Below are 22,575 nucleotides of genomic sequence, written 5' to 3'. Positions count from 1 at the left end.
GCAACCATTCCTCTAAGTCAGTGGTTTTCAATCTGTGGGTTGTGACCCTTTCACAGGAGTCATTTGAGGCCATCAAAACCCACAGACACTTACATTACGATTCATAACAGCAGCAGAATTACAGTCACGAAGTAGCAATGAAAACCATTTTATGGTTGGGGGTCACCACAGCATGGGGAACTTGTATTAAAGGGTCCCAGCATTAGGGAGGGTGGGAGCCACTGGCCTCGAGTGGCGCTCGCTCTCATGCTCTGTGGGCTTCTTCTGAGAACCCTCTCCGCCTGCTTGCCTGCTTCCCTCCCTTCCTTTCTTATGAATGAACTGTCCGGGCACCCTGCGAGTGGCAAGCATGAGCGACTTTGTAATCAGAGGTTACACATTTTGGGCATCAGCCCTGCAATTTCACCCTTGAATTCCTTCAGGACTCAGGCAGATGCCATCTGGTCCTGGGGACTTATTTGCAGCTCACTTGTCAGTCAGGTTCCACACTGGCTCCAAGCTGAGCACTGACTTCCCTCCCGCCTAATGTGGAGGGCAAGCTGGGAAGGACCCTTCATTCTCCAGGATATGCCTTGTGTCAAGAACATCACCAACCAATTCTCTGTCCCATCATCTCCCTTTGATGGAATGAAAGGATCCCTTTATGACATTGGGCGCCCTTAGTTTTTATCTTTGGCTTGTTTAATTTCCTGGGTTGTTGTTCCATTTTTACATGCCATTTCTTCCTCCATTGCCTCTTTGAAATGTCTACCTAGTCACATAGGGATGTGTTCCTCTTTGAGGGTCTGCTATTTTGGGCCATGGCCTAACCCCATCTATCCTAGAATTCTGTATTTTAAAATAGCCTCCAGGTTACTGTGGACTTGTGACATTACCAACCCTCCTTTTTGCAATCTCTGCTTTACAGCATCTCTACCTGTCTCTCTCTGAAACTTGACATTTGGGTTTAGGGTGCAGCTTGAGAAAGGTCTTGGGTTTAGGAGGAGGACAAGATGAGGGAGAGAGCACTTCCCCCAGAGCTGCTCTGAAGATGCGCAAGGAGCACTGAGGTCAGGGTGAACTGAGCCCTGAGTCTTGTTCCCTGGTAGCATGTGTACCCAGGATGTCCTCAGGCTGCCAGTCCTGCGGTGTACCTCTCCTCCTCTCGGCAGCATAATCTATATACAATGCAGGGTTCCCTCTGGCACCGCTATCCTCAGAGGGCCACAGAAGTGATTGGTTTGAGCACTCTGGCCCAACAGGCTTCCTAGGTTAGGTCAAAATCTTGCAGCACAGACTTAGAGAGAATGGCTTCGGTGGCAGAGGAAAAAAGCTAGCCAGAGTCTCAGGGAAAACTAGACCCTCTTTGGTGATATCTAGACTGCGTCTGTGTGAGGAGACGAGGACCCTGTGAAGCACGGGCGGTGGGCTTGGGGAAGGGGTGGAGGAGTCTCGTTCCAGGCTGAAGCTGACAGTGATCAGAGTGACTTCCTGCTCCTGCAGCAAGTGCCTGCCCGGGGTTGTTAAGCTAATTGTTAAATTAGAGTGGCTGCGGAAACAAATTGCTTCATGATGGGGTTTCTCTGACTGTGTCCAAGGCTGATGTCATCTGGCCTTGCGCCTCCTTGGTGCGGTGCATGTGTGTGGGGAAGTGGGCAGGCCTGACACACTTATTAGCGCATCTTTATCTGTTGCAGCGGAAGCCTGCACCCCGCCCCCCTTGAACAGCCTACATTCTCTGTTGTGGGAATTCACTGCTATTCCTCTGCATTTTGGTTTCTTGCCCCTAATTCCTGAACCTTGCAATTTTGGCGTTTTAGATGATCTTCTCCAGGAGCTATGAACAAAGATGCCTGTAGGGAACTGACCGTAAGTGTACTGATTAAAATGGCCCATGACAGCTGGGTGGTGGTAGCGTACACCTTTAATCTCAACACTTGCGGGGCAGAGGTAGGCAGATCTCTGAGTTCAAAGCCAGCCTAGTCTACATAGTGAGTTCCAGGACAGTCAGGGCTATATAGAGAAACCCTGTCTCAAAAAAAACCAAAAAGGAAAAGGAAAAAGAAAAAAAGGGGAGGAAGAAAGGAAGGAAGGAAGGAAGGAAGGAAGGAAGGAAGGAAGGAAGGAAGGGAAGGGAAGGGAAGGGAAGGGAAGGGAAGAGAAGAGAAGAGAAGAGAAGAGAAGAGAAGAGAAGAGAAGAGAAGAGAAGAGAAGAGAAGAGAAGAGAAGAGAAAAAAGAAAAGAAAAAAAAAAGAAAAGCAGGCCCATGGTTAGATGATGACAACCTCAGGAGGTGAGGGGTGGGGGTGGGGTCTATGGTAAACTAGAGGGTGGTTCCCCACCTGAGAGGCACAGGAGGTACTGGTTGGCTTCAGCTGATGTGGGCCATGTAGGAACGTGGGTCCCACCCTGCTCAGTTGCTTCTGGAAGGGCTGCCGCTGTATGTCTGTGTGAGATGGCCGGGTTTTTAAGTACAGACACTAATCCAATTAAAGTGTATTGTGTTGAGCAACCCTTCTATTTGCTGATGAGTTTTTATTCTGGTCCAAATTCAGATTTTACAGATAAAAACAAAACAAAACTGAGATCCAGAGAAACTGAGCCTCTGATCCAAGGTTAGGGAGTTGGTGAAGGAGAATTCCTTCCTAAGGCCTCTGACTTCTTGGTGTTGGCCTGGGACTAGACGATGTCCATGCTGGCTGTGCTGGCCAGGGGAGTGGAGACCTGAAATATTCAACAGTGTAATGTCCCCTGCCTCCTTACCGCTTCTCTGCTTTTGTGAGTGATTGGGTTTCAGATTGGAGACAGCTAGGGACATTGAGAAGGCTTTTGCAGATAGACAGAATGCTTATGGAGAGGAGGGAAAGGGGAAGAGCTGGTTTGAAGGTCCTGAGGATGTAACGTATCTACCTTCCACTCATTCCTCTTTCCCACGACAGGCTTACATGTTATGACACTCAGGTACACACTTTGGGATCACCCTTGACTGTCTCTGCTCCTTCACAGGGTTTCCTCAGTTCTGAAGCCCCTCTCCAACCCTGCTGCCGTTTTCTCTGTTCAGGTGTTTCACAATACGACAGTGGGATGCCTGAAGCCTGACCGCTTGCTCTGTCTGCTTGCTCTGTCCGCTTTCTCCATCGCTGTCTGATAGCTCTTTGTAAGCACAAGCTTGGATCTTGACATGTTCTCATTCAGTGTGGTAGCAGCGCTTTAACCTGGTGTTCTAGATTCTCAAGTGCCATGGTGTGGTTGCCCTGTTCATCGGTCTGTGCATCTAGCACTTACCAGACGGAGGCTTGTGATGGCTTGTTACTCTGTACCAGGTAGATGTTCCAGAGTGTTGTTCTGAGGAACAAATGTGAGCATCCGTGTAAATCACTCGGCATGGCACATACTACCACTTAACTGAAAGAGCAATTTAGGGACCTTTTAGCCGTGACCCCATTACCTACCCCATACTTCAACGACTTGCACACATCTATCTGTATGGTTTTCCGTTCTCTAATATGCACATTTTATTTTAATGTTGTGAAGTTCGTTGTTATTGTTGTTTTGCTTTGTCTTGTTGAGACTGAGTCTCAAACTGGCCAAAATTCAAATTCTATGTATCTGAATTTGACTTTAAACTTCTGATTCTCCTGGCTCTACTTTCCAAATACTGGGATTACAAATGTGTAGCCACCATGCCTGACTTTGCTCTTGGGCGTACATGTCCGTGTACTTGCCTTCATTTTTCTTTCTGAGGATGAGCTCAGGTTTGACCTCTCCTGTACCTTACCAGAGCAATACAGACACTTAGGAAATGTCTGTGAAGTGGATGCTACTCTCAGTGGAATGGCTGCCTGGACTTGGCATCATATTGATGATTTATTCATAATGTTTCTCTAGAAAAAAAATAGTCTCCCTGGGCTGGAGAGATGGTTCAGAGTTTAAGAGCCCTGGCTAGTCTTCCAGAGGACCTGGATTTGATCTCCAGCACCCACATGGTGGCTTAACACTCTCTGTACCTCCAGTTCCAGAGGGGGGATCTGATGTCGTGTTTGTTCTGGCCTCTGTGGGCACTGGTCATGCAACATGGTATACAGACATACAAGCAGACAAAACACTTCATACACATAAAAATAGTTTCATGGCTATTTATTGGGAAATATTGCATTTGAGGACACAGCTCAGGTCTTCATGGGTGCTGCTGCATGGTAACGGGAGAATGGGGTGATAAAGAGGCCACTGAAGTGTGTGTGGCAGGAGGGTGACAGGGTAGAGGCAGAAGTGTGACATGAGGGGGAGGAGAGTGTATGTGTAGCTCTTTGCAGAGGATCCGAACATGATCGTAATATCTCGAGGGTTCCTGGAAGAAGGAGTGTTTGACCTGAGACCAGAACAGTGAACAGTCCCTCAAGTCAAGAACATGACGAACTGTGGCGCAACTGCTTTAAGTGCTGATTCAGCACTTTGTGTCCACCCACAAGCCCTTATCCAGAATTCTTCATGAGTACCAGATTTTCCTGTCTCGGCTTGGGACAAGGGATATTGCTCCTGCTTAGGTTTTAAGTAGTATTGAGGCAGAGAGCCAAGGCTGGAGCAGGCTAGAGGAGGGAGTTTTGCTGTTCTCTTTGGGGGGGGGGGGGGGGTAGGTGAGTATTCTAGCCTCCTTAGAAAATGGTGATATATTTTCATGCTGTTAGGGTGAGGCTTGCTGTTTTTGTTTGCTTTCTGGTTGTCCTGCAGCTTCAGCCGTGTAGATGCTGGGCAGGGAAGCTGGAAGCAGGAAGTGGCTGCAGCACTTCTCTGATCACTCCTGTGAGAGTGCTCTTCCTTGGGCCCGGCAGGATTATGATGGTGGATTATTGTGATCTGCAGCTGCAAAGGAAGGAAAGCTTTGTTTCTGTTTTGCATCAGCAAGAAAGTCAGAGATCAAGAAGCACATGCGCACTCTGACATGGTGGTGTTCACTGTAATTCTAGGCCTTGGAAGGCTGAGGCAGGCTGTCCTACATGAGTCTGAGGCCAGCCTGGCTACATAGGAAATTCTAGGTCAGCCCAGGCTTACAAAGACTGTCTCGAAAAAAAAAAAAATTATTGTTGTATAATAATAGAAATATTTTTTAGTCATGGTTACTTGTTCCTTTGAAGGAGGCTACTTTGGGACTCGTGTTCTCCCATACCCCTTTCTTAACTGTTGGAAACCACTCATTGATGTTTGACCACACCTAAGATTTAGAACCCAAGTCCAAGGCATCTACTGCCACCTGGTGGCAGAGCATACCACTAGTGGGAGTTGGAACTGATGGGTACAAAACGCACAAAACTGATTCGGCCGGCGAATTCTGGAATCACAGAATATTAGGAATGTTAGAGATCTTTAAAAGTCTATGATTTTATTTGGAATGAAACCCCTTTTTACTTTAATACTTATAATGGTAAGGAATTTATGGTTCCCCACTATTATGTTTCCATCCATTCTTCTAGGTTAAATGTTTCTTATACATGTAAGAAGCATTTTATATGTTTCTATATAAAATAAAATGTATATATACATATATATATATATATATATATATATAAAGAAAAAGTATTTTTAGAAAGAATATATATTTTAAAAGAAAAGATAGTTTGTATTTATTTTTTTCTAACACTTGCCTCTGGAAATTTCTATGATAAGTTAACTGCCTTAAAAATGTCTCCTGTGCCTTATCTACATAACCCTTCAAATATTTGAGGGGACCTGGTTGTATCTGTTATCCTGTCTCGAGGTTAAATGGTCAAGGTCAAAGTTCTGTCAATCATTACTACATTATGCTTTTCAGAATGCCCCCTTACCCACTTGTTTCCTGCAGCTGCCTTGTCAGTGTCCTTGCCTAATTGTGTTGCCAGGATTGGCTCCAACTCAGCTCTCCAGGTGGCATCAATGGAGTGACCCCCTGGTATTCCCAGGCAGACTTCTGGGGCACTCTGTAGCACGTGTTAGCACTTTTGCAACCTTTCCATAGTGCCAACCTCTCTGAACTTTGTATAATTGAAAACCAAAGAATTCGTGCCTTCTTCTATATTTTTGAAGTTTTCCCCTTAGGATAAAAGCAAGGCTTGGAAAAATTACAATTTTATAGGTTTAACAACAACAACAACACCACCCCACATTTTGCAGTTCAGATGTTACTAGCAAAGCCATAGCTCTCTTGCAGCCCATGCCAACTCAGGCTCTGTGTGGGAAGAGATCTCCACTGATTGGGAAAGCCTGCAGACCTCACATATAACTACATGCCTACCAGTACAAGGTTACAAGGGTGAAGTATGTGTGTCTGTCCGAGGTTACCATATCATGCTTTAGCTTGCAACTTTTCCTCATGCTGCATGCTCTGAAAAGACTCTGTGTGGTTATAGTTCTTAGTGTAAATACTCCATGATTGTTTCAGCAAGCCTAACATTGCATCCTAGAAGCTGCCGCGCTGCTGAGAACATTTGTCAGCCAGCATGCGTCCCATTAAACTAGATGCAAAAGATAAGCATGGCTTGCAGAGCAGGAATGATGTGTACATTTTTCTTTTAAAGGGTAGGTCTTCAGACGTAAAGTTTGCCCATGTTAATTTTGTTCTGGTGTTCAAATTTGCCGAGAGACTTAATGTCTTTATCTTGGTCATCTGTTATAGTATTGCGTCCACTATAGCAAGTTTGGCATCACCTGTCCGTATTTTAAGCATACTATTTGGCCTTGTTAAATGAGGAAATGATTTTTTTAAAAAGAGATTAAACAAACTGTTGATGGGGGAGCACTGTGATGTCTGTGGCCACTAGCAGAGCAGAGAGCCCTGCTACACACAAAGTGTTTCTCTTAATCACAAACTTTGGGCTTAATAGTGCTATCTGCAGTGATTTCTCTCAAGTGTACCCATACTCAGTTGTTGTTTTTTTTTAAACCATCTTATCTCTAAGAATATATTGGAGAAATTTTGCCAAAGGCTTAGCAGAAATCCAGATACATATCCTGCAATATTCTCCTGTCCACTGTCATGGGTCTGTCATGGATTGAAATCAGACCAGCACACGTTGCCTCAGGATGAGTGTCTTTCAAAATAGGTCCTGGTAACTGCTTGACGAGCAGTGCGTTTATGTACCTCAGTGTAAGAATGCATCCGGCCCCAAAGACCCCAGGAAGAAACAGCTGACTGTTCCCACTTGCTCTTCTTACCCGAGTACTCCCTGTCTGCTTGTCTCCAAAGGAAACTGATGGCTCAGATATGGCTGCCTTACTGATAAGCTCAAGGCTCTCTTGTTTCCAGTGTTATTCAGGCCAATCTGTCCAACTGCTGACGCTACATGCAGAGGTATATTGAGTCTGTCCACACAGACAAACCAGAAGGCTTACATTCATATGTCTGTACAATAACATAGTCACCCTCATATGCTCCCACCAGCTGAAAGAAATAACAGGGTACTCGCTCCGTCACAGGCCCTGCTGGGTTATTCAGCATTACCTGCAAGAGAAGGGGAAATGATGGGTGATCCCCAGCTCACCTTTGTCCAGCATTGGACTTTGTTATAATGCTGCAGATGGTCCTCAAAACTGATCTGAAAAGATGCTCCACCACACCTTAAGAGCATTTGCTCAACTGTATTCACAGCAGCTTTATTACTAATAGCCAGAAACTGGAAACAGCCTCTATGTCCCCTAGCTGAATAGTGGGTAAAGAAACTGTGGTACATTTACACAGTGGAATATTACTCAGATATTAAAAACAAGGAATCATGAAATTTGTAGGCAAATGGATGACACTAGAAAATCCTGAGTAAAGTAACTCATACCTAGAAAGATACACATGGTTTGTGTTCACTTATAAGTGGATATATCCATAAAGTAGAGAACAATCATACTACAATCCACAGACCCAAAGAAGCTAAGTAGCAAGGAAGGCCCAAAGTAGGTTGCTTGAATGTCACTCAGAAGGGAAAATAAAATAGTCAGTGGGAAGAGGATGAAGAGAAGGAACTGGATAGGAGATGGTGTGGAGAGGGAAACAAGGGTGGGATCAGATGTGGGGAGAGTGGGAGTGGGAGGTGAGAGGGCTAGAAGAGAGAAGGGAAACCGAGGGGGGCATCTCTAAGATAAGCTGGAGACAGGGTAGGTTCCTGGAAGGATATGGAGATGACTCTAGCTGAAATTCCTAGCGGCGAGGGACATGGAGACTGAAGAGGTCACCTCATAGCCATGTAGGACTTCTAGTGGAGGGAGGGGAACACCAAACTACCCACAAAACCTTTGAACCCAAAATTGACCCTGCCTACAAGATGTTCAGGTGTAAAGATGGAGCAGAGCTCGAGGGAATGTCCAAACAATGGCTGGCCTAACCTGAGACCCACCTCATGGGAGAGAGCCTGCCCCTGACACTATTAATGATACTCTGCTATACTTGCAGAGAGGAGACCAACATAACTGTCCTCTGAGAGGCTCCACACAGTAGTGGATGGAAACAGATGCAGAGACCCACAGCCAAACATTAGTCAGAGCTCAGAGAGTCTTGTGGAAGTATGGGGGAAGGATAGAAGGATCCAGAGGGGACAAGAACTCCTCAAGATCAACAGAATCAAATAACATAGGCGCATAGGGGCTTTCAGAGACTGGAGCACCAACCAGAGAAAGTACATGGACTAGACCTAGGCCTGTTACACATATGTAAACTATGGGCAGCTTGGTCTTCATGTGGATCCCCTAGCAAGTGGAGCAGAGGCTGTCTCTAACATGGACTCTGCTGTCTGCTTTTGAATCATTTTCCACTAGCGGGGCTGCCTTGTCTGGCCTCAGTGGAAGAGGTTGCATTTAGCCTTGATGCAGCTTCATGTGCTTGGGTTGGTCGATACAGGGTGGGGGAAGGACTCCTGAGAAGAAGAGGAGGGATGGGGGCAGAGGGTGGGAGGGTGGTACTGGGAGGAGAGGAGGGAAGTGGCAGTGTTTGGGATGTTTATAAACACACACACACACACACACACACACACACACACACACACACACACACACGATATATATATGATGATAGAATTTGAATCCTGGGGTAGAAGGTGGAGGGTGATATGTTCCAGGGCTCCCAATAACTTGGATTGAGGTACCACTGCCCTTCTGGCAGTAGCCACACCTAGATTTTCATTGAAGAAAAGATATTGTGTTTCTTTATTTTTTAGAACAACTAAGATGGAATACACAACTGCAGGCACCCATGATGTAGTTGCCAAGGAAAAAGTTGCTTCAGTTTTTTGTTACTATTAAGTAGAAATTCTGTTTGCTTTTTTCCTTAAGTGAGCTTAGGAAATGCTCCAAGTAGAGTTTTGGCCAGGTAGTTGGCCATATTTCCACAGGTGGTCTTGTGTGAGGGTGGATGGTAGTGTCTGTTCTGATTCAAAAAAGAAAAGTAGAAGAAACAAGATTTAAAACAAAGCAAAACATCTTGCTATTTCTTTTTACTGAATTTAAACAAAATAAATAAAAGGAAACCAAAACCAAACAAGCAACAAACCTAAACCTAAAACAAAACAAAGCAAAGCAAAGCAAAACAAAACAAAAGGTGAGCACTGCAGAGTGGAAGAAGTGACACAAAACAAGTGAACAATAGTTCACTCTTGCGCTTTGCAGTGTCCTTCCTGAGCAATGCATTGTGGGAGGCCCTTGGTGTGATGGCAGGCAGAAGTGTGTGGGATCAAAGAGGTACAGTCTCAGAGGAGCTCACAATCTGGCAAAGACAGCGAGCAGACAGCAAGGGTGCAACAGACTAGCCAGGGTTTCTCTTGGGTGAGCGGGGGCTGATGCTTGGTAAAACAACCTTATAAGGAAAAGGTCACCTTTCCCTCCCTCCCCAACCCAGAATGCAGGGCTGGCAAACAGAGTCAAGGTTTCAGCTGCTTTGTTCAAGTTAAACAAACCTAGACAGACCTGCATTCCTCTCTTAAAGATTTTATCAGCTTGACCTCTCGCTTTGGTCAGGGCCTTCCACTCTTCCTTTTATCTCCCCCGCCCCCAAATAAACTCTTTAATTGTGTATTTTTATCCTGTGTTTATCTATGGGGTGAATAATTGCCTCCTCACTCCCAGACTTGGGTACATTCTCGTCATGGTCTGACTGTTGTTTAAGGAGTTAGAGTAAGTGCATAGCTAGGACCCAGGACTCCACAGGGCAGGGGCCTTAGACTGATTGCATTTGTATCACTTCAGAGTCTCACTGAAGCCCTGGCACAGGGATTGGTCACTGTGAGTGCCAGGTAGTCCGGGAGCTGCTTTATCTCATAGGAGCAGGACCCCATCCATATGGGGCATGGGGTAGGGCAGATGGAGGCCTGGGGAAGGCCATAGAAGCAATACTTTCATGTCAGCTCAAGATCGATACCCAAAATGAAGTTCCAAAGCTGGATCTTCCTGCCTCTTCCCACATCCCCAGCCCTGGTGCCCCAAGAATGGTCCAAAGTAGGTTGAGTGACCCAGGACCAGCTTGCCCCTGTCTAGCTGTGCCATCCCCCAAAACTTTCTGTTACCTTGAGTTTCTGCTACAAGGCAGACTGTTGAAGCAGCCGAGAGCTTGTGAATAGCAGCCAGGGTGTTCTGTTCCTTCCTGTCTTTTCAGTCATAGTTCAGGATGTGATTCACAGTAAGTGCCTACATAGTAAGTGCTTGTTGAACAAGTGAAAGCTGCTCTTCACTCATTCTCCATTTATTCACTCACTTGGTGCTCATTTATTCAGTGCTTTTGCTCGGCCAGTAATTGGAGATAGGGTAATGAGCAGGAGTTGGTTGGACAGACCGATATAGGGAGTGCTCAAATGGTCCTGTGGAAGTTCAGTGTGTGGCCCAGCTGAGTGGACCGGATGAAGGTTTCCTGGGGGCTTAGAGAGTTAGATGAAGGCAGAGTGGGAACAACGTTCCTGTGAGGAACACACGCAGTGGCCCAAAGGGAGAGATGGCTTAGCATGGAAAGTAAAGGCTGGCAGCACCATAGTGAAAATAATGACCATGCTCACATATGTAGCCCCTGCTGTGTGGGGCATATTGTTATACTTATTATCTTAGTTAAGTGTTACTAATATCCTTCTTATTTTACAAGACATAGAGGCACAGGAAGTGAAGTGGTTTGATCAATATTGCATGACCGTGGGTGGTAGCATTAGCAAATGAGGGTGGTTGGCTCCAGAGTTTCTAGGTAGCGGTAAAGCATAAATCTGTCTGTCTGTCTGTCTGTCTGTCTGTCTCTGTCTCCCCACCCTTCCCCAAATAGCATTAACTGTTCCCCCATGGGAATCTCGGCATGCAATTAGTTGTGCCTGGGTTTTGGTGGTAGCAGTCAACTTAGAGGATGCCTGATTGACACAGATGGAGATTCTGACACGTTTTCATGGATGAGTCTTCCTTTCCTCGGCTCAGTGGATGGCTTTGCATTGACCTCCCAGATAAGAGCAGACTTGGGGCAGCAAGACTGGCTCCTATCTCCGAGTTGGGGGGAGGAAGAATGGAAGTGTTTGGGGGGCCTCTATTCAGGAGAGAGGCAACTTCGCCCAGGGCATCGCCACTTTGAATGGTTGTTGGGGCTGCATGTTTTAAGGGAAAGGTGGAGAAGAATAGATGAGCTGGGGCAACTTGGCCCTGAGTGCTTGTCCAGGAAAAGAGATAGAGGGAAATATCAATTCTGCCTCTTCTTTACCCACGTCAGAACTGACATTCCAACCCAAGTCCACGCCACTGTGTCAAGCCACGGTGGCCATGTCTTGCCTCCCGTGCCTTATAAATCCCTATCCTTTGCCTAGGCTCACAATGACCACTTCCTTGGGAGCCCCATGAGTACCAGCAGCCGGGGCGGAATAGATGGTGTCTTTGGCATTCTGCTCACTGCCCGTTGCCGTCCGCCCTGGAAAAGCACGTGAGCCACACATCGGTGTTCGGAAAAATTAATGCTTTCAAGATGCACTGCACACAGTCTTAGCACGTCTGTGTCTTTTTCTTTCACCAGCTGAAAGAAAAGAAGCATTCTTAGACAATTACTCCCGAAGGGAGCCCAAGGACTGGCTTTGTTTACTGACTGTTTTTAGTAACAACACATGAAGGTCTGGGGAGTTTTTGGCTTTGGGTTCTTTCTTTCTTTCTTTCTTTCTTTCTTTCTTTCTTTCTTTCTTTCTGTTTTTGGTTATAAAGATAGGGAAGATGAGTGAATTCCCAATTAACAGGGCACTTGGAAATTTCAAAATTGTGAAAGGCACGGTCTTACACGATACAGTTGCTGAACCTTTGAGATAAATAACAGTAAAATGTGACAGCTGGAACGCAGGCCGAGGGCTTACCTCAGGCCAGCGCTGGATCCATATGTTTGGAGTTATCTGTCCGAGTCTGTTTGCAGCCTCACCTCCACTCTCGCCCCTTCAGTTCCCTTGCACTCCCTGTCTTCACAGTGTCTGTTGATAGATGCACGGTGCCAGACAGTCCTGATCAGCCATCATCTTTCCTTTAGTCCACGCGGCCTGCCACCTCATGAGGCTCTACACAGCCGCAACGCACCACGGTGAAGAGGGACGTAGGAACTCCGAAGCCTGTAGCGTAAGGCAGGGATGCTCCGCTAGAGAGCGCATGTTCCCACCGACTCCCGGCAACTTACTTTCAGCAGATGCCACCATGCTGCTCCTCTCCTCGTTGTCTTCCCTGAGGCCTCAGAACTAGTCTAAAGCCCTAGGTTAGCGGTTCTCAACCTGTGGGTCGAGACCCTTCTGGATGTTGAGCAACCTTTTCACAGGGGTCGTATGTCAGATATCCCGCCTATCAGATGCTTACCTTATGATCCATAACAGTGGCAAAATTACAGTTCTGAAGTGGCAACGAAATAATCTCATGTTTGGGGGGGGGGTCACCATAACATGAGGAACTGTGTAAAAAGGTCGCGGCATTAGGAGGGTTGAGAACCACTGATTTACATGGTCACCTCCTCTTGGCTGGGACTGAGACTTGAGAGGAGACGACGTTGCCCCCACTGACCAAGTCCCTTAAGATGCCCAAGTGGCAGATAAGCGAATAGCCTGGAAGGAGCTGTGGTTCTTGGCTGAAACCCTTCAAGCTCACAGAACGCTCCTCTCTGTTCTTGTGGCACGTGAAGGACGTGGAGCAAAGCAACGGGTGAAAGGAGAATGTCTGACATACGGACGGAACTTCATCCAACAGCCACTCAGGTGGCTAAGCCTGGTGGGTGGTGATTCCAACCTGTGGGCTGTCTGAGACCACCTCACATTCTATATCCTGTGAGTGCGGAGTGGAGAAGGGAACTGTGGCCTGGCCCTGAGGGGGAAAAAAGATCTGGGTTTCTATTTTCGTCAGCCTGAAATGCTGTGAAAATTACCAAAGTAACAAATGGCTATGCTAAAAAGTTATAACATAAAAGCATATAAAACACAGTTCTCTGGGTGCATTTTCCTAGTCCTTAGGGGTAACTTCTACTACCAGTTTGGTGTATTTTCTATCATAACTCTTTTTTTTTTTTTAATGCACACTGAAATATATACTCATTGTGTGTGTGTGTGTGTGTGTGTGCGCTCACAAAGTGGAATAATACCGATTTATCGCCATTTATTTTGAAAACCATATTCCTCCACCCAATAATAGAGCATGCATAGCCTTTCCTGTCACAACACATCAAATTGTTTGTCCTTGTTAAAGGTTTCTAAATACAATGCAGACCGTCATCGTTCATCTTAACTAGCTAGTGTCAGTAAGTTGGGTTTCGCCTCCTTCTTCGCTCTTTTGTTTCCCGTGACCGGATATGCTGCAATGTGTGTGAATACGGACCCAGCAGCAGATGAGGGTCTCACAGGCAGCATTGCTGGGTAGAAAGCTATGTTGGTACTGCCAAGTTGATACCTAGTATCCAAAAAAAGTCTTACATCAATTTGCTCTCTAGCAAGGCTTTTTTTGTTCGTTTGCTTTGTCAAGCGGATTGGTAAAATGTGGCCTGCTGTTATTATTTTTAATTTGAATTTTCCTAGTTATAGTTTTTCCCCGACATTTGTATTTCCATCCCTGTGTATTGTCTGTTTACATATTTTACTTGTTTTTGTACTTTATGCTTTATGATTATTAATTTTTCTAATTTTTTAGTAGTTTTTTTTATAAATTAAAAATATTATTTCTAGCCTGGTAAGCTGGCATATGCCTTTAATTCCAGCACTCGGGAGGCAGAGGCAGGTGGATCCCTGGGTTCCAGGCCAACCTGGTCTAAAAAGTGAGACCAGGACATCCAGAGCTGCCCAGAGAAACCCTGTCTCGGAAAAAAAAAAAAAGTCTTTTGAATTATATATTGCTGCAAATGTGGCAAACATTTGTCTCTCGGATGTTATTGGCACTATTCATGTTTTTGTAATTTTACCTACATTTTTTTTTCTTTGAGAACTTAAAATATATGCAGATATAATGAATTTAAGTTGTTAAAAAATTCAGTACATTATAAGTATTTTTATATAACCACTCTGCCTGTCTACCAAGGCACTTTTCTGTAAGTAACCGGTAGAATTAGTTTCTTGTGGATACTTCCAGTATTCGTTTTGAGAATATAAGCAATCTAAATCTAAATATTACCAATTTCTTATCAAAAGCTATTTAATATTAACTCTAAGCTGTACAATCTAAAAACCTGAAGCCAAAAAAATGATGCCCCTAAACTTTTGTGATGATCACCTAGTAAATTACATGCAAATAGTGAAAAATCTAAAACAAAACAAAACAATCCCCCACCCCACCCCCCAAAAAAACCAACTAAAACTAAGACTATTTCTGGCCCCAATAATTTTGGCTTCAAGCATCCCTGCACAGCGTTCGGCTTTTTGTAATTCAATTTAATTGATTTTTTTAGGGATGGGAGTAGTAGTACCTACTGGAGAGTAGATCCACACATAAGGCAAACTCTGAGCTGCAGGCCAGTACCACTGAGCTGCAGGCCAGTCCTTCAGCAATCCATGTTGAGGATCTTGGCGGGTTAACGCACAGAAAGGCTCCTAATTCTTTCCCGTGAGTCTCATGTTCTCCCATCACATGGTATGCCGCAGTTGAGTGGGCTTTGGGGCTTCTGGGCTTCTGTATATCCTGCAGGATTACTGAAAACTGTGTACTCTTTCACACATTTTACTTTGTTTCTTAGCATAAAGTTTAAATAGTTGCGAATAATATTTTCTAGCTTGTTGAATATTGTATATAGGCTTTAAATATAGGCTTTAAAACCTTGGAGCTGTAGAGTTTTACGTGAATTGGAAAACACAAGCCTTATGAAAGCAGGCTGCCAAATCAGACGTATTCACTTCCCGTCAGAGAACGTCTGAGTTCTCGTTAAAATTCAAGCAGGCATGTTAATTAGACAACCCTGTCTTCAGGATTCTAATTCTAAGATCGGTAGACAGGTAGATAAAATAGACTAGCCATGCTCTTTGTCTCCTAGATAGAACGAGGAGGCACTGTTTTTTTTTTTGTTTGGCTTTCTTCATGACCTTACCTCATCCACGTCTGCCTGCACTCGATGCTCCCAACACTCCCTGTCTCACTTATCTATGAGAATTAACAACTCCCCCAAACTCTAGTGGTTTAGACACTTCATCCTCCCTTACGATTATCAGGGTGTATCAGGCAGCTCTGATGTGTGTAGATTCCTTAGATCCCATCTCCTGGGGAGATGGGGCAACAGGAACCTCCAAAGAGGCATGCTGGGTGTTGTTTCTACATGGGAGCTAGGACTCCTGGGAATTGCTGTCTAGTAGGGCTTTCCTCTGTGTGGCCTGTCCTTCTCGTACCATGGCAGGAGGCTCAAGGAGCAGTTTTATTTACTCTTGACTGTGTTATTTTAAAATTGTTTTTTTTTTTTTAAGTAGGGCGATATAGTACAATGGCAAAAGTCCAAAAAGCATAAAAAGATACATGATAAAAAGTATGCCATCACAGCTGCTGGCCAGCCCGCATTCGTAGGTAATTTGTGTGCCCATCCAGAGAGAGGGGGAATAAAGAAAAGCGTGTTTGGGGAAACCTTCCCACCCAAGTCCGTTAATGCTCTCCTTCTTGATGATGTCTTCGGGTAGGCTTTATTTGTGCATGGCAGGAGGCCACGACTGCTGGGCTGCCAGGGTGTTCACTGCTTGAATACCCACCTCTGTGCTGCTGAGGGCTGTCTACATGGCTAATTTTTAAAGAAATACCATTTTAAAGAAGTAGCAGCATAATTCATTTGCTGAAAAGTAATCACTGCATTCATTCATTCATCATTTATTTGTTTATTTATGGCTTGTTTGTTTGTTTGTTTGTTTATGTTTTGAGGCCGCCTCATTCTGTAGTCTTTGAACTTGTGTTCCTCCTGCCTCAGCCTCCTCCGTGAGGAATTGCGGGTGAGAGTCACGCCTCCGGCTGAGTCTTTTGGTTGTGAAATAAGCACTAAGAGGCTCGTGCGATGGCTCAGCGGGTATCGGTGATCACTACCAAGACTGGTTTCCTGAATTTTGATCTCAGTACACACCGTGGTAGACGAAGAAAACTCTGAGGCATTCGCGCGCGCGCGCACACACACACACACACACACACACACACACACACACACTCTAAAAGTGAGGAAAATAAAGAAAATGAGAACCAAGGAAGAGGTAACTGAAATTGGCTGGTGTGCAGCTGTCTTATTACCTTAGAATGGGCATGTGTGTAAATACTAAGGCATTTATCAGATTTAATAGTGGGTTGTCAATCCCAGAGATTATACATTTTTTTTTTTTAAAGGAGAAAATTTCTAAGAGAGAGTAATTAAAAAAAAAATGTTGGCTTTAGATGTATGCTAACTGAAATTTAGTGTTTCTTTGGGGGCATAGTGAGCCCTTTTTAATCTTTTTGTGCTTTATGCTCACAGTTATCAACCCTGGAATTAACAGTGCAGTGCTTGGTTTTTACCTAATGGAGCTGGTGGGGTAGGACTTCATAAAGGTATGGAGGAGATGAAGAAGGGTGTAAGAGGAGAGAGAAGGAAAAGGCTCCTTGCGGGGCCTGTGTGGGCTTGATGACTGACAACCTCAACTTCCTGATTCTATGCTGAGCATGTAGAGTATCGATGAAAGGAGCAGTCAGGGGAAACGAACTTAAGAGGCCGGAAGCCCTTTGGCTTGGGGTGCCCTTAGATCATGGAGTCACAGAGTTCTTCACCTTTGTGAGTGAAGAAACTTCTCTCAGTGGAATGAGATGGAGGAGCCATGCCGCCAGGGAGGTCAGGTCACAATGACTACTTCTGGGTAGACGCGGCCTCTTGAGTTTGGTTTGGAACTGTTTTTGCCAGATTTCTCAGCCTTCCTCTTTAACTCAGTTGTTGTGGGAAAGGCTGTCAGCCAGGTGGTCTCATGCGAGTTTGGGAGGGTTGGGAGACTTAGGTAGAGAGATCTACAAAGAATCCCGATCCTTCACCTCAGTTCACCCCATGATGTCTAAACTTCCAACTTCTCTTCCCCTGGCCGAGGGTGTCACCTTTTGCCAAAGTGTAACTATTTCCTAAAGGCCTAGTGTTAAACTCTTATCACAAACACCGAAGAAGGGATCAGATTAGCATATCTCTATGCCCAAGTCTTAGTCAAGAGGGAATTGGACTCAGAATAGAGATGCTCTAGGAGGCTGAAAAACAGCGTTGTCTGTCAGCCGGGGCTGTTGGGGTAGTACCCTGAAGGTGGAAATCCAGTGCTGCATGGAGCTTCTAGAGGCTTGCTGAGAGAAGTAGAAATCCTCAAAGGAGGGCAGAAAGGGCTGAGGGTAAGTTTCTTTGACTGGACAGTACAGCTTTGAGTCAGTGCAGTGAGAGGTTTCGAGACATCTTTCTAGGTCAGGGGAGAGAGATAAGATCTGCCAGAGGTCAGAAGTGAGCAACAGGAAAGTTATATAAAACAGGGACAATGCAGGCCAGTCGGCCCCTGTCTTGCTTCCTTGCTGCCTGCCTGATATTTGAGGAGACCTTTAAAGCCATTATGCAGATCTGTAGTGGACCTGCAACAGAAGGAATGCTTTCTGAAGCCCGTGGAGAGCTGAGAATCAATTCCTTCTCCAAGGGCCTTGGTGTCTAGCCCTTCCTGTGTGGCCCTCCACCAGACCTCTCCTTACCTTCTAGGAGGGCCTTCCAGGAGAGAGAACCTAAGAGTCCGTACCTGGAGTGTATGGGCAGACAGGGTGCATTGTAGAGTTCAGCCAAAATATTTAAATGAAGTCAGTGTTCATGGTAGGAGAGAGCAAGAGACAGAGCTGACACATCAGAACATCTCAGAATCGCCCAGGGTAGCTGGCTGAACAATACAGGCTTCTGGGAGCATGGCATCTGTGTGAATTGTCACCCCCAACAAGGTGAATCTGCTGCCCATTAAACTTTGAGAACCCTGAGATGAGACTGGGTGAGATTAGCTGGCAGAGGCCTCCCAGGAGAGGCGGACTTGAATTTCAGTTTCTGGGTGATACCTCTTTCAGATACTGTCTCTATGTGTGGACTCAAGGAGCCTGTTCACCCGGGGACATGGGGCTCTCCCAGGAGAGGCTGGCGAGTGTCCATGTCATTCCCTGGGTGGCGTTTCTGAGGTATTGCTGCTGACTTCCATTTGCCACTTGGGCACTAATTGCTGAGGGGACAGAAGTGCTGTGGGAGGGTGGCTGAGGATGGTGTCTGCTAGAAGCGCAGCTTGCAGGGCAAAATGGCAGCCTGGCAGAGCCTACTTTCTGGAGTCGGGTAGGAGGAGAACATTAAGTCTGTGAATAGTCTTCATTCCGGTTCACAGATACCAGCAACCGTGCCACCTCGTGTGTGGTCTTCACTCACCAATTAGCTGCACATATCTGAGGGGTGTGGATGGTGCTGATGAGAGATCAGTGGTCCCAGGTGTCCTGGGAGGTGAGTGGAAACTATCTGGGAAGTGACTGGGTCTCTCCTCCCTCGCTGCTGCTTGCTTTCTGCTCTATTCACTTGTGCTGGCTTTATCAGATTGAGAACACAGTGTTTTTCTTTTGGGTGGGTGAAAAGATGGAGAGAGAGCAGTGCCAAGAAGGCAAGAAGGAACGCTGAGGAGAGACGGGAACACGTCGCAGTAACTGCGGAGCATCCAGACAGGCAGCAGCCCTCTGTGGTGGATGGGTGCTGCTGGCCCGCAGTCGCTGGTTGCTTCGGAGTGGGCTGAAAGAGCCGTGCCAACAAGAATGGCTCTGCCTGCATTGACTATGAGGAAAGAAAGAGCCACGGTGTCTCCATTGTTTAAAGCACAACAACAACAATAACAACAACCAAAGCCTACCTAATAAGGCCCTGTCCTGGCAATAGCCTGTCCTTTCTAATTGCACCACAGCTGAACGACAATCCTAACAGTCTCTTGGAACATTTTATTCAACTTCTAGAATGGCTGTCTTAAAGGCAGTCTTGGGGGCCTCTGTGGGAATAGCAGAACTGAGCCATGGTGGCCTGGAGAGCACCAAGGAGCCCTGCTTAGTGGATTGAAGCCAGCCAAGAGTACAGTTCCAGGCTGAATGGGTTCCCCCTGGGTTTGACCCGGTGGGTGATGCTGTGTTCCAGGGTTCACTGTGTGCGGGGGAAGGTGCCTTGCACCCAGGTTGTTCTCTATTAGTCTTTATTTTCTTTTCTGTAGAAAATGACACCAAGTAAGAGAGAGGCTGGAGTCAGCTTCCTTTTCCAGGCCCAGTATTGGCCCCAGTCGAGAGCTACAGTTCATACATGCGCTTATATGGTCAAGAGGGCTGCCTGCCTGCTTCCCAGGTGAGGTTCTTCTCACAGCCCCTCCATCCAGGTCTTCCGCTGTGGTAAAAAAATCTCACATTTCAAGTTTCGTGTAAGCTGCATTAGGAAAAAACGACTTTGGCATTCTTACTTGGACATGTACTCTCCAGTCAACGGGAAGCCCAGGTCCGAGGCAATCTGTCACAGGCTGTTTGTCAGTCACTGCACATCCCATGCCTGGGGCAGGCTGGCACTCCCCTGCCTGTTAAGCACTGCTGTCAGCCTAGTGCCACCGCTCTAGGAAAGGAGCTACATTCTCTAGGGAAGTGAGCTCCAGGGACCTTTGCAAGGGAGACGCGCATCACACCTGTGTATCATTTGACATAAATTGTTCTACTTCTTGGAAGATGGCTTTGCTCTTTTGTAGACAGGGAAGGTGATTCTTGTCCAAAAAGACCTTACAGGGCCCAAAGGAGCTGACAGATGCGAAAGTACTCCACGAGCTAAAACACTCAGGCCACATGTGAGCAATGGATTCTTGCTATTCACAAAAGATGAGGACCGTGGGTCATTCCTCCCTGGAGAGAGGAGGGGGCTTTGCATTCTTGTGTTAACGGCTCGCAGGATTCTTGTCCATTTAAGGTAGTAACAAAATCGCACTAACTGCCTGAGAGGTACCTTTCTGGGCGGCTAGAGCCCTGCTGGACCCCGCAGCTGTCCTTTAATAGGGCCTGGTGAGGAGACAGGGATGCTGGGGGCAGAACCCGGGTTGGATCCTGTGGCTCCGCCCACTTTCTTCCTCTCTCTCTTAGCTCCTGCCTCCCCAGCCCCCACATGCCTCCTTCCTATTCCTTCAGAAACATGCAAACCATTTCACCTTAGAGTCCCGGAAATGGAGGATGCAGAAGGAGCCCCCCTTGACTCCAGCTGCCTGATGGAGACCAGGAGGCCGATAGGTAAAGCTGGCATGGCTAGGCTGAAGGAAAGCCGCAGGGAACGTGGGCAGGGCAGTTAGATGAAGGTGCTCCAGACCTGGAATCCCCTCTGCCATCATATCTGTGTGATCATGACCCCTGTCAACAGAGGGACAGCCTTCTGACTGAGCAGCCTCCAGGGAGGGGGGAACAGAGCATTTAGCCCCTGCTCTTGCAGCTTTCGCGAGCCCGAACTAGTGCCCAGAGGCTGAGGCGCTATACTCTATCTGTAGTCAACTCTTCTCCTTTTATTGAAGTAGGATGATATATGTTGTCTAGAGTCCCATGCTTGTTCGTTTAGTCAGTCAACAGTCACTGGAATGCTTCTGAGGTAAGACACTCTATAAGGTAGGTACTTTAGAGGACTCAAAGCTGATTAAGGAGCAGATCTGAACTCCAAGTACTTTATGGTCCAGTAAGGGAGAGGAATTGTGTATGAAGGAGAAAGTGGATTGAAAATGACATAGAAAAGAGGAAAGGTCAGGGAAGGCTACCTAGATTCTGTGACATTTGAATGAGACACTGGAAATGTTAGGGTTTGGCCCTGAGAAGGGGCATGGAGAGGAAGGGCTCTGGCAAGATCATAGCATGGGAAAGAAGGGTCAGAAGGGTAGGGAAGTAAGGTTCCAAGGGCAGGGGAGAAGGTCAGAGAGTATCGTTTATCTGCCCCACTTAGCAGGGATGCTAGTTTTCCTCCTTTGGGTTGAGCCTCACAGTTCCTCTGTGAAGCAAATGCTGGTCTTTCCAGTTCATAGAGGAGGAAGTTGAGGTGAAGGCTGGGAAGTGTTAAGTCGGAGCCAGGATCTGAACTTGAATGTATCACCCCAGAGCCCACATTGTCTCTCTTTACTATAGCCTGTGAGGGGAAGTAGGAAGAAAGGACCTGTGCAAGCGCTTTGCTGTTCCTGAGGGTCCGGACGTCTTGGATGGGGAGTCCCTGAGGTCCCCACAATGACGAGGGAAGGCTCGTGGACTCTTTGGACTGGTTCCAGAGTCCGGGATGGTTGAGCATCTGGCTTCCCATTCATCATCCTATTGGGAGAGCCACTGGCCTCCGTGTGGGAGGCACAGGAAGCCAACATGGCAGGAGATACTAGAATGAAATTTTAAACGTGGCCTTGACTGTGGATTTTCTTTCCCAAGGCTACCTCAAACCTTGCCACTTGTGCAAGAGGCCTCTCTGACTCCCTCCCCCGCATCCCCAGCCTCCCCTGGGGTCCGTGCAGGCTCAGTCTGCACACAGCGGCAGCGTTGTTCTGCACTTGCTCCTTTGTTGCTGTGAAACGGGCTCCCGGCACAGTCAGCCTCTGTGTGGGAGGACTGGTGGCTGTCTCTGTAGGCAGGCATTTGCTTAGAGCAGGCTGCGTGTTAAGCCCAACATCAGCGAATCTGGCCTTCTTGAGACGGTTGGCCGGTGGTGGTGGTGGGATGAGGCTCTGCCCTGGAGACTGTCTGTGAAGGATGAGTTCGGGGTGGGATGACGGACCGCTTCTGGGACCAGTGGTATCTTTGGTATCTCCGCTTGCTTCGGCTGCTGGATCGAGGTATCCTGAGTGCGTATCTGGTCGTGTGTCTGTCTGTGTATGTGTGTATGTATACAAGCATGTGTGTGTGAAAGAGAGAGAGAGAGAGAAAAAAACAGAGAAAGGTGCAGCAGAGAAGGGAGTGGGAGAAAAAAGAAAGAAGAGTGCAAGAAGCAACAGCAAGTAGCAAACCCAGGGCAGATAAAATAGAAGGGCTGTTTTTCTGGGGACATGTGTGACCCAGCTGGGGATGGGGACGCAGAGGCATTTGGAGAGCAGCTGTATAAGACAATCACATTCCTTGCTGGGTCTTTCACCAGGCTTCGTGTCGTAGTCAGGCAACTTAAACTGTCTCGAGGGGCTCTCTACAGAGCATCTGAGAGTG

The 22,575-nt window shown here is 46.6% G+C and overlaps 1 protein-coding gene across 8 annotated transcripts in view; it reads left to right on the top strand.

The window, feature by feature from the left end:
- Kalrn (kalirin RhoGEF kinase) overlaps nt 1-22,575 on the top strand; it is a 575,471-nt gene that overhangs the window by 35,988 nt on the left and 516,908 nt on the right. Inside the window, exon 1 of one of the 8 annotated variants that reach the window (XM_055625009.1) lies at nt 22,126-22,211. The exons of the other annotated variants lie outside the window; for them this stretch is intronic. Within the exon in view, the coding sequence (XP_055480984.1) occupies nt 22,145-22,211 (67 nt within the window). The 5' untranslated portion in view covers nt 22,126-22,144. Of the gene's footprint in view, nt 1-22,125; nt 22,212-22,575 lie in introns of those variants that run through there. 8 annotated transcript variants of the gene reach the window in all.

Source organism: Psammomys obesus, unplaced genomic scaffold, assembly GCF_907164565.1.
Source record: "Psammomys obesus unplaced genomic scaffold, mPsaObe1.curated_primary_1811, whole genome shotgun sequence".
Lineage (NCBI taxonomy): Eukaryota > Metazoa > Chordata > Mammalia > Rodentia > Muridae > Psammomys > Psammomys obesus.
Note: the sequence above shows the minus strand (reverse complement) of the source record. Positions and strands in the feature narration are given on the sequence as shown.